General features: G+C 34.9%; 1 protein-coding gene across 1 annotated transcript; it reads right to left on the reverse strand.

Moving 5' to 3' along the window:
* Positions 1–4993: 4993 nt before the first annotated feature.
* On the reverse strand, positions 4994–19247 carry LOC100786715 (clathrin heavy chain 2). Its single transcript, XM_003544027.5, has 30 exons — positions 18861–19247; positions 18317–18521; positions 17283–17371; positions 17125–17203; positions 16861–16988; positions 15362–15460; positions 15156–15264; positions 13917–13996; positions 13612–13839; positions 13461–13526; positions 12470–12586; positions 12105–12302; positions 11828–11944; positions 11595–11654; positions 11326–11412; positions 11112–11195; positions 10889–11023; positions 10734–10796; positions 10532–10636; positions 10342–10454; positions 9972–10224; positions 9752–9888; positions 9392–9670; positions 8116–9118; positions 7323–7808; positions 7064–7234; positions 6795–6980; positions 6240–6362; positions 5656–5766; positions 4994–5493 (listed from the first exon to the last, which is right to left on the reverse strand). Exons 1-30 carry the CDS (start codon positions 18903–18905, stop codon positions 5347–5349), a joined length of 5103 nt encoding a protein of 1700 aa, XP_003544075.1. The 5' UTR covers positions 18906–19247; the 3' UTR covers positions 4994–5346.

Raw genomic sequence — 19247 nt, forward strand, 5'->3', positions numbered from 1 at the left:
ACATTTTATACTAACAGACAAGACACCAATGATATGTCGAGATTGTTAGCAGAAACTTATTTAGAGGATTACTCCACCACACGAATCACAAGCAATTCTATCTTGTTACAATTACTCAATTACTACATTTACTGCCCATCTCTATATATTGGACAAATAAGTGGATTTGTCCAATTGTGCATGCATCTGGAAGAGAGGTTAATTACTTTGATTTCTTACAAATTATTATTTCCTGGTGAATTCCTCATGTATCTTGATTGAAAGGTGGAACTTGAAAGCAGGCCACTGAGTAAAAGCGGCTTATTTTGTACACTTTAATGGCGCTCTGATTGAAAAGCTCACTTAGTATGTCTATCGCACAAGCTAGCAAACAAAGGAAGCTTCAATTACAATCACTGGAGGGTCCCATTTTCCCTCACAATTTGTAACTCATAATAAAGCACCTTAAAGAGTGATACGACTACTGATCCAACCACTCACTTTGTTAGGCTCAATTATCTCTCATACAAATTGTGTGGTTTCTTGTGATTCCGTATTTTTTTTTCAATCTCTTTCCTTGTTTCTTTCTTCTTCTTTCTTTCCCTCAACCCATGTTATTTTATCTAATCGAAACTTTAGGCTTTTGGGTCACATAATCCCAAAACATATCTTCAATATTTATCTATATATCATCGGCAAAGTGAAGGCATCATGATGAAAATGTGGCAAACCAAAACCATCAAAGTGAGATGGCATGTCCTTTTTCTTAGTTCTAGATCACATGTATTCTCTTCAAGAATTAAGTATGATAAAGTATATGCGGATAATATGAGTATTTGCAAAAATATCTGTAAGTAAGACGGATAATTATTCATAATATTGGGATGAGTATATATCTGTAAATTTACGTGAGTATGAGTATTATAATATATTCCACATGAGGGTGAGATAATTAAATCTGGATTATATAATTATATATGTAAGATTAAAATTTAATGTGATGTGGCTACTTGAAAAGTCACATGACTTTTTAAGATTAAATCTTAATCGTCCATGCTTAGTTATATGATCCAAATTTAATCATCTCACCCTCATATAAAATACATTTCTCTCTCTCTATATATAAAATAAATAATATGTTATAAAACAGTAGTATATATATATTGTATATATTATATTATATATATATATATATATATATATAATTTTTTGTGAAAAATAATTATATTTTTTTACTAATACTTTAAGTCTCTAATATGAAATAATATAGAGAGTGAAAATACTAAATCTTTAATTAAAGTTTTTGTTAGACAATTAAAACATTAACTTTAACAATTGATATGTTGGATGACTATCTTTGTAATTTTGTTTATTTATGACTTGAATTTGGATGAATTAATGTTATATTTGTTTGTTTTAATTAAATTATTTTTATTAATTTATTAGTATTAACCTTATATATAAGTAAATTGCATAATGGATATTTTAGGACCCTATTTTTAAGAGAAATCATGTTCAAAAAATCATGTTCAAAACAAATAAAATTATTATAAATGATAAAATTTTCCTTTCAAGTATTTAACATAACTTAGTCATATTTAAGATTATTAATTAAACTCAAATAATTTTATTTTAATTGATCCACCAGCCGTGCTGCATAATAAAAATCTTTGGTTATATCAAGAAATGAAATGATAAGAAATAAAGCGTTATAAACACCGAAGCTAATTAAGGTTGGAGGCCTATGCACTCCTCCTTGTCCCTTTGGTCAAAGAAAGGGTAAATAATATAAAGATAAGGTGCAATCATAGTTTCGTAATAAATGGCTCAATGGAGAGTAATTATTAGTAAACGGCAAAAAAAATTGACACATGAATGGGGAAGGCTGAGATACATTGGATGCAATTGAAAAAGATGGAAATAATTATGTAATTGCTAATGAGAGGTAAAAGTGATTTGATTCTACTTTTCTTTTTCGTTGAAAATCATTTGATTTTACTTTATCCTAAAATTCGATATCTATCATTCAAGTCAGTTTTTTTTTGTTCTTTTAACTTTTCCTCCCTTTTTAGTCTCTGCACAGTGTTATATGTGTTCTATATTTTTAAGCGAATAAGATGGGTGGGAAGTGAAAATGTTCAAAGAAAGGGAAGGATATGCACGGGTGTTGTTTGTCCTGTCAAATATAATTAAATGTAAATATATGCGGGGTGTTCGATATCTATATTTCTTTGTTTGGATGTCAAGTAATGTTCGAAAGATCAATAAGTTAAATTATATGTAAATATATGCATTGCATGTGATGCCAAATATAATTAATCACATCAAAAATTAAGAGTTTTGATAATGATTTTTTTTCAGAAATATTTAAGTCGTTAGCACACATTTCAGTCATGTTTACAAGTGAGTTCGATGAAAAGTTTATTTCTCCGCAACAAACTTCCCACAGAAAAAGATAGACTCATGCCAACCATAATTAAAATCCTTAGAAATAGCCCACAATTATTAGCTTGTAGTGAAAATATTTCATACATACCATGTAAGCAACACAATAATTTATGGAACTTCATTATTCTTTGTTAAGATAAACATGAGAATATCATTACCGTATTACAATTGTCACGCAAAGACACGTAGGTTTATCATACTAATGGTAACTTATTTTTCGTAAAATAAATTAAAAAAAATAGTTAAACATAAATAAAATTTTAAAATAAATGATAAGATTTTTATAATTAAATAAATAAGGAAAAATAACTTTACTAAAATAATAGTTTGAAGGAAAATAAAAAAAAATTGATTTATTCATTTGTTAAAAAATAAAATAGAATATTTTTTTATAAAATAATAAATAAATAAAAATAGAGGAAATAATAGATTAGGAATACCCTAGCTATAAATAGAAATATACTATATCAGTTTTTAAACGATAGTCTATGTGGTTCTTCTTTTTTCTCAATTTCATTTTCTTTTCTCCTCCTCCCGAAACACTCTCTCTTTGTCCCGCATACACACAGACATGTCTTGGTAAAACATTGGAATTTGTGAAACAATGTCGAGGTGAGAGAAATTCCCTTTGTATTTTAGCTTTCTCTTTTCCCAGAGATTTAAATATGTCTCAGTAAAACTATGATCTTTAATTCATTAATCGTTAGATCATTGTGAAATTTGGACACCACCTTTGGAATCCCTTTTCACACATCTCCACCGTTGTGATTTGTGAAATAATGTCCATAAAGAGAGAAACGTCCCTCGCATGTTCACAATAAAATGGAGACTACAATTTCTTCTCCTTTTCTCTGACGCTTGGAAACTCTAACAAAACAAACATAGGAAAAATTTGAAGAATCTTAGGGAACTCCTAAAGATACAGCTATCATTGTCGGACTACACACGTGAGCCCACTTAGAAGTAAGGGATGAGTTTATCACAATTGGGATTAGAATGAACATGTGTAGAGATCTTTAAGGGATTAAATTGGATTTATTTTGGGATGTTTATTAAATTATAAATTTTCCTTTATGATTATAAATATGATATTATTGTGTTTGATGAACCAATTGATGTCCTGATGCGAATTGGTTAATAAATTGAGTGCTCTTGGTGTTTTCATGTTTTTTTACCTATGATTTTGATATGATTATGTGAAATTGTTTGAGGTTTTACTCCCCATGTTATAAGAAACATTTTTGTATAAATTGTTTGTATTTTGGATAAGATTCACTAGTTGAACATGATAAATTATAATATTGAGATCATGACATTGTGATTAAAATTGTGTATAAATGATAAATTAAATATGTGATGAATTGTGGGATAACATGTTGCTTTGAGATTATAATATTGTTATTGAGATTGAGTATAAGTGTAAAGTTGAACATGTGTTAATTTGTGAGATACACATAAACATGTGATGATGGATTGTGTTATTATGAGATGTTAAATTGTGCACATGAGATTTGATTGTGAATAAGTGTGTGATTAACACTTGATGTGATAATTTTTGTGTTGTAAGTTGTGAATTGTACAATAATTCAATTGGTGTTTATCTTGAGAAAAGTGTTTATGTGCAATTTTAAAGGAAAAGTGTAGGTTTTCTAGTTAAAAATCAGTGTTAAATTGTAACACAATGTGTTAAACGTGTTTGAAACACGAGTGTGAGGTCCTAGATATTGTATAATTCACGAGTAGTGTCTGCGTGTAAAAAAAATTATTTTAGGGGTTGGACCTAAATCAGGAAGGTGAGGCCCTAACGAATTCTTCGAAGTCTAGGCCTTGGGGTAAAGACACTCAATTTGAGTACTTCTTTAAGCCTATGTTGATTTCAATTTGAGTACTTCTTTAAATGGGGGATACCCTCATACTCCAGCGCTTATACAAGATACAAAGTAAGTCCGACTACTAGTCAATAACCTACTAATCTCACTGCAGTGCCATTACTGCACGCATATAGTATTTTCAAATATGTTATGCTTTGCACCCTACAACCACTTCCAACATTCCACGGAATTTATTGACCATTCATAGAAAGAAAAAGAGAAATTCTTCATCCTTTGGATAACTATGTTCTTATCTAATTTAACCAACTCAAAAACACATTCAAAATTAGGATTCTCAAGTTTAAAGTATATTATTTATATCTAACTAAATAGTAGCAAACCAAACAACTACCATGTTTTGTTAACCCTATTTCCAAAAAAAAACCCACGTGTATCTTTAGATTCCAAATGTAGCGCCATTTGGAAACCAAGTCAGCTATGGCGACGCTTTCAAATAAGTGTTGAGATTATGAGGAGTTAATAGAACTAAAAGCAAAATAAAGCTACATATATAAGTTTGTGGTTTTTCAAGGAACACTAATATGGTTGTGTTTTTTCTATAAACATGTCTCCAAGGGTGTAGCTTGGATCTGCAGAAACAGGGGGTAACAAGGGTGCCTCCATAATCAAGTAGCTTCCATATCAAGAAAATGTGAGGAAATTTAGGCCACAACATGCACACATAAAGCTGGCTGTTAAAGTCGGAAAATTTCTTATATATACTAGATGTAATTCATTTTTTGTTTGGTCTACCTAGGACTAACTCATTTATTACAAGAAAAATGGTAGAATACAGAAATTTATCGGTTAGCTAGAATCAGCAGCCCAAAAAATGCCTCGACTACAACACAGAAAAAACAATAAACTTACAAGACTATTATGACACAATCTAAACCGAAAAACTTCACATTATTTTAACTTGGGATATCCCACCGCCAACCGAAGCAAAGAAAGAATGCTGCATCCAAATCACACAAGATATTGTTCTACGCAAAACTTGGAAGTTCCTACATTGCTCTTCATAGGGACCGAGTTCATGCTATACTCTTCAAAAACTGCTGCCCATGGGTGGCATACCATAAGGAGGCATTGGGGGCATCCCCAGTCCACCCATTGGAGGGGGAGGAGCAAAGCCTCCCATTCCAGGCATTGGTGGTGCAGGCAAAGCAAGAGGCAACAATTGAGCATACATGTTCTGCAACAAAAAGCACATCTCATTCATATCAGTACTACTCTAATGTTCAATCTGTTGAGAAAGTCGAGGATGAATGATGCGAAAGATGAGGATTTATCAACAACAAACATTTCAGAACACTCAAACTGCTGACAGAGTGACAGCATGACATAAAATAATTACCTGTTGTGCAACTACATCCTTTTCTTCTTGCTCTTTAGCCTTCACTTCATTTTGTGCTTCAATTTTGTCCTTCACTAGTTCATCGACTTTGCCAGTGTACTCACGAATAAACTACAACCCCAAAAAAAATAATGATGAGAGAAACCTCTGGATAAGATGGCAATAAATAGATTCATTTCAGCTCAATGGAAGGCTGGAGAAGACAATAACTGCATTAGTCAACCTAGATTTACTTGCTCACATAACCTCTGTAATACCGCAAGTGCATAAGACCAATCACAATATTCACAAGCTAAGCACCACTAATTGTGCATTTGGGTAAACTGTTTAATCAAGTACTTATTGAATAAGTGCTTACAAATAAGTTGATCTTATAAATAAAGAGGAAGATTAAACTGTTTCACCAAAAAAACAGTTCAAATGGACTGACTAAAATTGCAACCCATCATAAACTATCAGACTTTGCAAAGTATATGATCAAATCTTATGATACAAATCAATAGCTAGCTGAATCACATTGAATCATGAAACATAAAATTCTAACTACAGGTGATACAAATTAGCAGCATAAAACAAATGCAAACCTGCAATAGATATGGGAAGGCAAAGTCAATCATATTGTGCATCCAAGCTAGTTCAAGAACAATGTCTGCCCGTATGAGATCATAGCAAACAAATAGACATGAGGCAAAGCATTCCTTCTTTCCCTGCATAAGCATATGAAAAGAAAATTTAGAAATCTCAATTATATGCACATAAATAAATTGAAATACTATCACTCCATTAGGACAAACTAAAAAGCTTGAACCCTTGAGTAAGAAGCTTGAATGACAATCCTTCAATCAGTAGTTTTGATTGTAAGATTAACATGCTATTGCAGAACAGCCACTAGGCTTTGACAAAAAGAAAATATTAATAACTCTGGAATCAAATAATTTCTTTGTATGACTTCGAATTACACATATTATAAGAGGTTCCACAAGTATGCAATAACCATTGCTGCAAAGAAGGTTGCAGAGTAGCTATGTACGCATAGACATGCACAAAGTATGACATTATAACAATTAAACAAAACACATTATCCAAGAATAACAGTAAACCTAATCAAATAAGATATTGCAAGAAAATGAATTTAGCACCTGATCAATGAAATAAACAAGCAACTCCTCAGCAAGTTCACGCTCCCCGGATTGGGAGGCTGTCTCCATGGCATCTTTGTAAAGGTTATCCTTCTTTGACAAAGCAATAGACTGCTTCCACCTACCTGCCTTCTTGTAAATATAAGCAGCAACACGTCTCATCTCAAGAAGCTCATGCTTTTCAATCTGCGTATACAGTAATAACAATAATCTGAGATTTCCACAGCTGAAACCAAAAAATAGTTCCAATTAAGAGCAAATTTCCACACCTTTTGAGCAAGGCCTATTTGATCAAAGTTATCGTGCAAATCAATTGACTCGCGCAATCTATCATAATCTTCCTCCTCGACATATATCTCATTCAACGCTTCATTAACAGCAGATACATTGTTGCTTTGAACTGCAATCATATACGGTTTCACAAGACGGAGGTGACCAGCCTATAGCATATCAAAATGAAATTTCCCATTAGTGTTATGGCATGCAACAACTGATATCTAATGAAATTTTTGCCAATATTCATCCTACCTTCCGCATGATGTCAACAACACGTGCATGGTCCACACGAAGTGCAAGGACGTTCAGAACATCATTGATAAGATCTGGATGCTCTTCCAAGTAGAAGTGAACAGCCTTGTAGTACAACTCCACATTGGCAACTTTAACAACAACATCTTTGAATTGCATGTGATCCCATGCTTCAGGTGAATGGTTCATGATGGTAGTTGCAGCATTATCAAACTCACCATATTGTATATACAAATAGGTCAATTCTTTCCAATGCTGTTGTTCATCACAAGCTCTTATGAGTTTAGGAATATTGAGGCGGGTTGAGAATAGTTTGATATGCTCCATAAGCTTCTCAGGGCGGTATCTAGCATACAGAACTCCTAACTCAGTAAAGATGCCCATATGTGCCCGTTCTAACCCTAAACCACTCTCCATGAGAGATATGAGCTCATTGAAGCAACCTCTGTTTTGGTAATATTCACTGACTTCTTCCAAGTCATCCACCTATGAAATTAATAAAAAAAATGACGCAATAAGCATTAGAAATTCAATAAGATCACTAGTAGCAAATCAACATTAAGTTCATATAACAAGCACAACACCCTTCCAATCATAAATCATGCCCATTCACATGTTCACAGCATACTTTTAGGGAAATTGCTTCACCATCACATACTGAAACGCAGATCACTTAAACTCTCTAAATTGAACTCGGTCTGCATCAGAAATGAAGAAAAACGTTCCTATATATACACGCACGCGTGTGCATGGGCACACACAGTTCATCAAAAAACTGAAATCAACATATTACCTGAATAATAATGTTTAGTCCACAAATTTGGGCCAAACGAAACTCCTCTGCATCAACACAAGCAAAGCAAACTTCCTTCCATGTCTTTGAGCTGTTGGCTTTCCTTGCTGCATCAACAGCACCTTGAAACTGTTGTAATTTGACCAGTGTGATAGCCAACTTGGCCCAGTTAGATATAAAAGCAAATATGATTTTTGCAGCTTCATATAATGCTTCATCGTACAACCGGTCACCAACATTTTGAAGATTAGCAACATTAGGCATAAGAATGAACTCCTCAATGTCACTCAGCCTATCTATTTTTGCATATGCATAAATGAGCTCACTGTCGACCTTGGGTTCTTTTGCTTTCCCTCTTACCATTAGCAAGTATTTCACCAAGTCATGGTAAACATTGCCATCTTCAGCAGCACGGATAACATCTAAAAATTGTGTAGCATCATCAGCTCGTATAAATGACTCAATTGCATCACTTACTAGCCCATCCCTGAGTTGAGCCTTGGCCACCTGACTCCAAACAGCATCTTCTTCAACTCGGAAAGCAAACTCAACAGCTCTATCAATGCTATGAATCTTATCAAGCAACACGTTGACTGCTTGAACATTCAAGTTGAACTTCTTAAAAATGGCAAATGCTTCCTCATATAACTGAGCTTCTACAGCCATTTCTCCAACTGCGGGCCCATCAAAATTATCCAATCTATTAACATAATCCATAACTCTGGATGGATCAGCCTTTATTGCTGTCAAAATAAGAAGATTCTGCAAATTAAAGTTTCCACTGAATGCAGAATTCTGAAGCACAATCTTCTCAAGAAGTTCAATCAATTCATGGGGCAGATCGGCTGTCATGAAAGCCTTAACAGCTGCAGAAACTTGCTCAGGGCTTGAGCTTTCAGGCAAAGCAGTAGATACAACCTGATCAATAAGTTGCCTTCTATATTCATTATCAGGATCAAGAACTTTAGCCCACAAATCACCATCCATTCTCTCAACAACATATCTGTCATCACAATATAAGCATGTGAACATTGTATTAAAGAAAATTGATTTGGTGTATTAAGGATCACAAATATAGCTCCTCTAAAGTGACGGAGGTGCAGTTATAACCATTGATTAGAAAATCAACGGTTGAGAATATGATAAAATTCAAGTACAACAAACTTCGAAGTTGTAACAATTTTAATTGTTGGTTTTCTAATCAATGGTTGCAACTACACTTTTATCCTGCAAAGTATACTCTCTCACTTTAGAGAAGCCAATATACACCACAAACCTTGCTTGCAGTTTGAACAAAGAATTTTTGTTGGTGACATTGATAAGTTCATCGTCACATTGTCCTCGCCGATAAGCTACAACTGCTAAGGTGGGATCCCGTTTCTCACAATACTTGCCCACAACTCGAGAATCATAGTATGGGTTGGTTGTGAGGAAATGTTCTGGGTTGTTGTTGCTATCAATGATAATTTTACCCAGTGCATTGTGAACATGTACATCCTGGCTTCCCTCACTTACAAGGTGTTCCAAGAACTGTGTGAGCATACGAAGTCGATTCCTGCATATCAAAAAGACACAGGATAAAATAAGAAACAAGAATGCAAAGCAATAACACATAGGATCAAAGGGAAAACACCACCTCTTCTCACATTCCTCCACAAGGGGCTCCACTGGCAGTAATGAACGAACAGAAAGGATCAAGCCTTTGATAAAATCTTCTGCGCATTCATCATCTAGCAGCTGCCCAACAACTAAAGGTGCATTCCCTGGGTTCACCTGTATAGAAAGGCACGAAGTTTTACATAGGCAGAGAAAAAGAGTAGATAGCACTCATGAGATAAGCAAGGCTACTATTATACCTTCTGAACATAGCCTTCAATGTAGCGAACCATGTTGTTTGTGTATAGATAGTGTGTTAGATCTGGAACAAATCCAAAACGATCACAAACATTAATCAAAGGCCGTGCATCTGGAAGTTTAGCCTCCATCAGAAAGTTTTTGGTTTTCTCAGCATCATAGAAATTTGATTCTCTTGTCACACGCTCAACCTCCTTGATTTGACCAGTCTTTGCTGCTGCCTCAATGTACTTAAAGTGAATGTCAGGATCCTCACTGTTCCATATTATTTAGAGGAACATACATCAGCAGAAATACATCGGACAATATCTCAATAAAATGAGGTCAATTACCAACAGAAAAACAAGTTTTTTTTCCAAATGAAAGAATTACCTGGAGCTCAAGTATGATCCAAGGAAAAAGTACAGTCCCTCATATGACCTAAATTGCTCAAAAAGTTTTATGCAGGCATCAACGCCCAATTGCTCACAATATTCTTTAGCAACCTGAACACACATAAGAAAGCTTTGTCAACAATTGTTTAATAAGTTCCAAGTTATAGAAAACACTGACACCACCATACCTGCACAATGATCTGTAGGTTGCCCCTAAGATTGGCCAGCAGTAAGTCTTTCATGCATTCTAATGCCCATTCTTTTGACAGTGTACCAAAAAACTCTACGAGTGACTGTAACAACCACATAATGAGTAGGTATTTTAAAAGCTCACAGAATGGGTTTTAATTTTTAAACTCTAAGAGATTAAAAGCAGAACAGCACATAAACCTGAGGTTCAATTGCATGTGTATTAACAATCACGCGTTTGATGTCTGGTAATTCTGTGTAATGCTGCACCAAGAATAATGCAATCAATTAAGGGTTTGATTTTAAGATTAACATAGAGAAAGTGCAAGAATAAAACACATTTGGAGAGTCCTTACTTGCAAAGCTCGCACATAAAGGCCAGCTTTTTCACAAAGTTGGGCAATACGAGGACGGTCATAATGGCTGAACATGCCATTAGCCAATATTGCATCAGCAACATTGGGGAAAGTCACCAGATTTATCTCCAACACCTGAACAGTGATTCACAACATCGTAACACTTCAAAGAAAGAATTTTCAGAGTAAAATGCCCATAACAGATGAGAAACAAAGGCCACACCTTTGTCTGAAGGAACCCATGTTCTGGTAGATTCGGCTTTAAAACATCCAGGAGAAAAGCTGTTGCCTCTCGAATCAGATTTCTCTGAGCAGGAAGTAACCAAATGGAAAATAACAATAATTTCAAGAACCATTCAGTACTAAATCAATGATTATGAAACAAAAATATCATATTAATATTCATCAAAATTGCTTAATCACAACATATAATCAACCTGAAGAAAGAGATCAGTTATTGTGTTGTAATCAACTGGGCTACCTCCCTCCATTTGAGACATCATTAATGCAAAATTAACAGCGCCCTGCAAATCAAAATGAAAATGGTAACTGTCAGCAGACATTGTCAACTTAATGTACATATACTGTTCAAAACAAAAACAGTTACCACAGATATAACAAGGACGCAGACAATAAGGGGAGCTACAAAGAAATGGTTCAGGTTCAAATAAAAAAATTGTATGAACTGCAGAGGTTTCTCTCACACCTGAGGATCTGTCCGGAGAATTGTTTGCAGAAGGAAGAGGTAGTCAGGTGTGTACCCAACCTATAGCAACAAATAAGTAATACAATGTTCAGGACCAAATGTTTACAGTAAAATGAAAGTGCAATACATGCAATGATAATTATACAGGTAGACAAAATGCTATACATGCCATAATAGCATTAAAATTATTCTATGGATTAAGCTTCAATATTCTTTGATAAGTAAACAGGCACCTGTTTAGAGTAAATCAGAATTTTGTCAAACTCCCTCCTCTCAGCAAACGCAGCAACAACTTTTGGAGTAGCTCTGGCTTTGATATATATTTTTAAAGCAAGATCATTGTCCACAGTCTACAAGGGAGCATGCTTGTAAAAGTTAATACAACATTTCACAATAAACAGGTTAGATGAGAATCAGTACCCTATTTTTGGCAGACAATTAGAAAGATAGAGTACAAAGTTATAAATAACAGAATAATATTGAATTTTTCAAATTTTAATGCAACCCAACCTTAACGAGATCTCCTAGCTCCTCACTGCATTCAAGCTTGTCCTCTGCCAACCAATTTTCCAACAGATTTTTCTTGTTCTGGTTCACAACCAACCGTGATAATTCTAATGATTCAAAGGCATTCAGCTTTCCCCTTGTTAAAAGTGTTCCAAAATACTGCAACAGAGGAGGAGTTTGCCCAGCTTGCACAGGAACACTCTGCCACGTAAAGCAGATAATGGCATTTTAAACATTATAACTAATTGACCAAACAAAAGGACACCACCTAAAGGCAAACAGTAAACAACCAGAAAATGAATCTCTGTGAATAAAGTGGCTAAAAAAGCAAGAGACAATTCTCAGATAGCAACATCTTATCAAGAAACCTGAAATTTGGCAACTGTGTCAGGAGTTCGAAGGATTCCTTGTGGAGATTCAGCTGCAAGTTCTGCAGCTTCCTTATATTTTGTTTGGGCAAACAGTTCATGAAAACGTTCCACTACCTGTAATGTCAACAAGTATGGACATCATGTCCATGAATAAAAGAACCAAAAATACAATAACAAGAGAGAGATTAAACAGTGTATATTGCATTGAAGTAAATGACGAAAGAAGCAACAGATCTACAGCATGCATCATGAAGGTCACTCACATACCTCCCTAGACTTGAGCACAAATCTTTTACAAAATAGAATCTCTAAAATAAAAGGTTGACAGTTCAAAACAAATATGCAACAAAAAACAGTAAGGAAAAGAAATGTCTGTCAAACACCAACGAAATAAACTGAATTAGTGTCTGGCTGTCTGCTACAAAGAAGAGTTAACAATTACTCATCAAAGTATAGCACTTTTTATTGTAGTTAGTATCAAAACTTCATGCAAGTAAGCATTTATCAGCTACATGAAACCCCTAGTGTGTGTTTGTTTCACAGATTAAAATCCCATTACCGGAAATGTGAACTGGGGAATGTAGTATTCCCATGTATGTTACGAGTTTTTAAAAAACATTCCTGGGTATTTCTTATTCCCAGGACAGTGGTTATACCATGATTCAAGTCATTTCTATTCCTATGATAAGGGGTGGGAAATTTATATTCCCATGGGAATATGGGAAGCTATTTTCTAACCCAACTATAACTTCCATTCCAACTCCTATTTTTTATTTTCAATCATTTTCAGTTTTAAAAATATTCCTAGGAATGTTAAAATCTAGCCAAATGTACTTTTAAAAATCCTAGGAATACAATATCATTTGGTGAAACAAATGCCCCCCAAGAGATTAATTGACAATGCATCCAAGTTCTTTGAATCTCACTGAAAACACCCTTGAAAAAAAATATTATTACTAAAATTGAGTTCTACACAAAATTGACATACCAGCTTTTCAGCACCAGGAAGATTTCCTCTTTTGGCAAGACTAACTGCTAGCTCCAAATTGTTTAGCTGTGATAACCAAATGAAATTTGTAAAAATGGCATTTCATACCCCACTTTACAACAAAAAAGTTATAACATGGTCAGAAACATACTTGGCCACTGACAAAATTCACAATGGTTTGTTCATTAACAGTAGCCAATAAAACCTGGCCTCTCCTGTTGATGGCATAAAAGCCTCCCACAGATGTAGCTTCTGAGGTCAAAAATATAGGATCTGGACTGATTCTGTTCCTATATACAGCAGTAGCTGTCTCCAAATCATAGACAAATAGTAGGCCAAGTTTCGTAATCACATAAATCAAATTGTATTTGTGGGATATCTGCCAAAAAATAAAAATAGAAATCAGATATTTACACTGTTTATAAAATGAACAACAAATACTAGCAACTTCAGTACCTGCATGGCAACTGGAAAATCATCAGCAAAATCTGGGGGGAAGAAAAGATCAGCTTGCTTCTTTGTGAATGATGGCCTCCCTGCCAACAAATTAGCAATGTTTGTCATGGGAACAACTATTGCAAAAGCTTAAGTTGATAGGTGAAGTGAAGATGCATGAGTGGTTTCATAGAACATTTCCAACATGCCCCCTCACGCTAGAGCCCTTTGGGCTTGAAGCATGGATAATGAACAGAGGCCCCCACCTATCCTGTGCTGAAGTTCAAATTTTTCTTAGAAGAATGGGGACAGGAAGAATAGAACTCTACACCATTAGTTATAGAGACTTTGATACCAACTATCTCAAAAGCTTCAGCAGTTAGGTGAAGAGACACATGAATGATTTTATATGATATCTCTAACAATTCAAGCTCTAGAAGGATGATCAATTCAATCACAGGTGATACGATGATATACACGGTTTAATTTCATAATACCCTTATCTAGTAAATATTTACTGCTTCATCTACCTTCAAATTTCACACTTACACATGTTTATCATCTATATATTTATAAAAACTGTCCAAGGTCATGGTAACAAATGGAAAACAATCCTCATAGTATGGCCTAACAACAAAATATAATACATTTCATGTACCTAAGTTATTGGCAATAATGAGTAGCCTCTTCCTTCATCATGGATCAGAGTAATACATCCACAGATCAAAGTTTATGAAAGTTATATTTTCAGTTCAATGTTTATTAGAGTAGAAGAGTAGAATTACTCCTTTTTTTGTTTTTTAACTATTGTTGGTTAGTTGTATTAGTTAACTCAACTAACTTAAGGTTAGTTGACAGTTACTAATGTTAGTTGTAACAGCTGTCTAACTCTAGTATAAATACTCGAGATGTAACTGTTTTTAGTTGAGGTAGTTAATATCAAAACTCCATTTCTGAAGTTTGTGATTTTCTCTTCTTTCATTTCTGAAATCCTTTTAATGTTGAAGGTATCATTCTACAGACATCTTCAAAAAGGATCATTCATATGACCTTTTCACCTTGAGTTATAGACCAGGAATGATAAATGCATATTGATACAAATAATCAATTTCAATTTCTGATTTACCAGGAAAATTAAAATTCATCAAGTCGAGAGATATAACTAAACCAGCATACAAGACAGATTTTTCTAGAAAACATAAGTTGCCCATAAAATAGATGCATTACAGATAAATGTGAATGAGCTAAAAATATGCAGACCTGGTTGTGCTCCCAGTTCAATAACATGCAACTTGGATATAACTTGACCAGCATTAAGTGTCTTCGAGGCAAAAGAAATCAAAACAGAAGGATTTTCATTCCCAGGAACCTGTCCAGCACAGTAGCATATATACAATTATTCCGGAAATATAAAATAAAAATCATGGGAAACTAAAGACAAAAGTAAAAAAAAAAAAAAAACACACTTTAAATTGGGCAAATGATGCAGCATGAGCTTCAAGAGCCTGACTACGTTGTTGATCCACTGAGAAAAGTTGCATGTTTCCCTTTACCAATTGTGCCCTCTACAATGCAAAATAATATGGAAAAATAAACCAAAATAGATCAGGTTTGTTAAAATCACGGTGAAAAGATCACAATTCTTATACAATTATACACAGATAAAGCCAGCAGAAAGATAGATAAAGACAACTATTAATATCTGAATGAAAAGCCTAAACTAAAGTTGAAAATTTAAAATGTATTTGCAACACGAGAGCTAACTATGTCAAGAGCATGAGCATGTGATAGTGGTGCTATTGTGGTTTAGTATCACATAGTGGAGAGCAGAGCACTACAGAAATATCACGAAGCATTTCTGTGTCAACACCCAAATGAGTGGCATTTCGTAGTTGTTGTAGCCACTACACTGGAATAGGGAAACCCTTTTTTTGGCAACCACTTTCCAAGTTCTCCAATAATCTTTTCAGTGACTTCCGTGATTTCACTCCCACCTTTTCATTAAAACAGCTTATAGGGTTCAAAACCTTTTTTGAAGCTTGATTCACGAAGCACCCACTGTTGTCTCACCTGTTTTGACACAAACCACCAGCACTCAGTGCTTACCAATGTTGTTTCTAACCAAACCCTGGTCTTTTCGGCAAAGCCTAGGCATAACCACTTTGTGTTGAGTGAAGAAAGGTCATGCCTGCCTCTATACCAGATGACACGGGTCTAGTTACGGATCGCTTGATGACAAGTGGAAGGCGCCACGTCCAGCAATGGAAGATAAGCCAAAGGAAGACGCCACAAGGGTTGATGGATAGTCCCTGATACACGAAATTGCAATGGAATAGACAGACTTGAACTTTTCATACAAATACTTGTGTATTGTGAGGCTCTCTAGGTTCCAGGCTGAACCTGTTCGGATTTATCAGGGACCGTCCATCTCCCTTGTGGCATCTTCTGTTGGCTCATCTTCCATTGCTGAAGTGGTGCCTTCCACATGTCATCAAGCAATATGTAACTAGAACTGTGTCAGCCTATGTTCAATTTGCTCACTCTTTTTTTAATGTTTTCCAAGTCCACATTTTGTTCTTCTTCTACTTGCTCACCCCTCTGATCTATCTTAGCGTTTTCTGTTACAATTTTTTTTCTCATTTCATTGGTCATCCTTCAAGCAATCATGGCATCATCCACTTGGAGGCTTAAACTTATTTGATATTTTATTTCCTTTACATTTGTTATTTTTGACCCTATGTGTTTAGTTTAAGAATTTGATTTTGTATTATTAATTATGATTATGTTTTCCCCTTTATGTAATTTTTTACTTTTGAGCATTTATAAATGTGAAATGTAAATTATTTAAATTGAATATATAGCTTTAGAATAGAGGTCCATCCTGCCATAACAGTTTTAAAGTTAGCCACTCTGCACCACTATTTGGGATTGATAACAATGACTACAATAGGAACCAGAGATATACCTCAGGTGCACCAGGAGCAATGCCAATCAAAACCAACCATTTTTCTGTAGGGTCACATCGATAATTAATTATCTGGTTGTTTGCCAAATTTGCTGTTCTCTCAAACATCTTAACAGGTTCAGAGTCACCTACAAGTTATATAGATCATGAACCATGTACCAGTCAACAATTTGCAGAAACCACAAGCACACTGCATAAAGAATACGTAAACTGGAAAATATAGTATAACACAAAAATATTTAGTTAAGCAAATTATCATCTTACCTTCAATTGACCAGTGGTATACAGAGGTCTGTGTTACGAGACCCAACATCTTGGGGCTAATCCACTTCCAAAAGACTACCTATGCATGATTAACAATATATGTTACCATATTGGACCTACTATGTTGCAATATATGTGTCCTTGTGCATAATAGTTACCTGCTCAGGCATCTGATATGATTTCATCTTTGCTTTCATCTCAATGTTAAATATTTGCAGGTGATCTTGAGTAGTTCCTTGCAGTTGGGCTTCAACAGAATGATGTAACTTGTAAGTGAAGATAAACCAAAAGTAAACAATATTTCAAAAGCAGCGTCAACAGAAGCACATGCACAACAAACTAAAAACTTAAAAGACTGCTCAACATTTGGGAGCATTATGGTCTATGAACATTGCAGCTCATCTTAATACCAAAAATTTTCTTTTAACCACTGAAAACCTGGTCAAACGATGACAGCATGAAAAATATGTAGGATTGCGACATCTAATAGGCCTAATGTGAAATTGGGGATTATTGATATATTAGCAAAAGTAAAAAAAAATGGAGAAAAAATATTTATCAGATAATGTTCATATATTTTTATTAAAATTAACCAGAATAAAGTTTTAGTTTAAACATAATTTTTTCTAGTATCTACATAAATAAATTCCTCATCTAATGGAATCCCTCCTTCTATCTTCTTGTGGAAGAGTGAGAGCAATGTACAATACCTTTTTTCCAACAAATACTATTATAGCACTTAAAAACATGATATTTTAACTTCATTATATATTATATATAAAATTTAAAATAAGGATGCCAGTTTATTTCAACTTCTCAAACCAATCAAAGATCCCTGCTTCACAGCTCTGTGGCCCTATCGATCAGGATGCATATAAAGTACCTGACCGTGGCAGAAACAGTCCAAGAACCACGGAATTAGAAGTAGATATATTATGGATGACTAGACGTGTTCAAATGCTTCAAGTCATACTAGTCATAATTAAGCAGTCTGTTTCATTTAATCCAACAATCTCATCAACAAAAATGATACAACTAAAGGAAGCAAAAATAAATAGAAGAAAAACTGTTGAAAGAAAGCTTCCAATGGATTTTTTATATCCACAAAGACAGAATTCATATCAATACCAAGGTACCAGATAAAGAATCGAGAATATTAGTAACAACAGAACACAACTCACAAGTCACGTACCTTTCAAAGCAAGAATTCTAGAATTCGGATTCATAAGAGCGGAATCCGCGGTGATAGGCCTCCTCAAAGGTTGATTTGGCATGTTCATATCAATGATAACCACGCTATTCTGTGGAGCGGTTTCACGAACACATATATACTTATCCGATTCCATCGTCACGTGCGTAAACGTGATGAATTGCGAATTGATGCCAATGCTCGGCAACTGCAATCACAAGTCAGATCACACAAACCACATCACTCAAATCACTATCTAGCAAAAGAATACATCAGCAACAACGAACAATTATGCTTCTCGCTCTCCAGTTCAGAAAGCGAACGAAAAAAAAATCAGATCTGCGCATACTTCACAGTAAGCAAACTAGTAAAGTAAAATTTGCAGCATACTTGACTTGGAGACCGAAATTGACCGATTATACAGCAAAGCATCAATAATCATCACAAGCAAGTGTTCTAGTTCTTGCTTCCAGAGCTATAACAGTGAATTGATCTGAATAAACAAAAGTTCGCGGGAATAGAAAATCGAAGGAGAACAATAACTCACAGTTAGGGCTTCTTTCATGGTGATCGGAGCATTCGCGGCCGCCATGGTGGCTTAGATCAAGGAACTGGAAATCGAAGATTCGGATCTGCAACCGGCGAATTGAATTCGCCGATGGAGGGTGGAAGAGTGAAGAGAGAGAAGGAGCTTGAGGAGGATCCAAATCCCTGCGAGATCTGGAAGCAGCGGAAGAGAAGACTTGGACCCTCTTCAAAACGAAGAGGAGAGAGAGAAAGACGTGGAAACGAAACGGGAAATTGAAGGTCTGACACGAATAAAACGAGGGAGAAGAAAGGGAGTGGAACTGAACTGGCGTGTCGTCTACAATGACGAGACGAGAAGAATGGATCTCGTCTCCTATTGACACACCGAGCAAGCGAAGCGAAAATA

The sequence above is a fragment of the Glycine max genome, chromosome 14 (genome assembly GCF_000004515.6).
Source record: "Glycine max cultivar Williams 82 chromosome 14, Glycine_max_v4.0, whole genome shotgun sequence".
NCBI classification, from domain to species: Eukaryota; Viridiplantae; Streptophyta; class Magnoliopsida; order Fabales; family Fabaceae; genus Glycine; species Glycine max.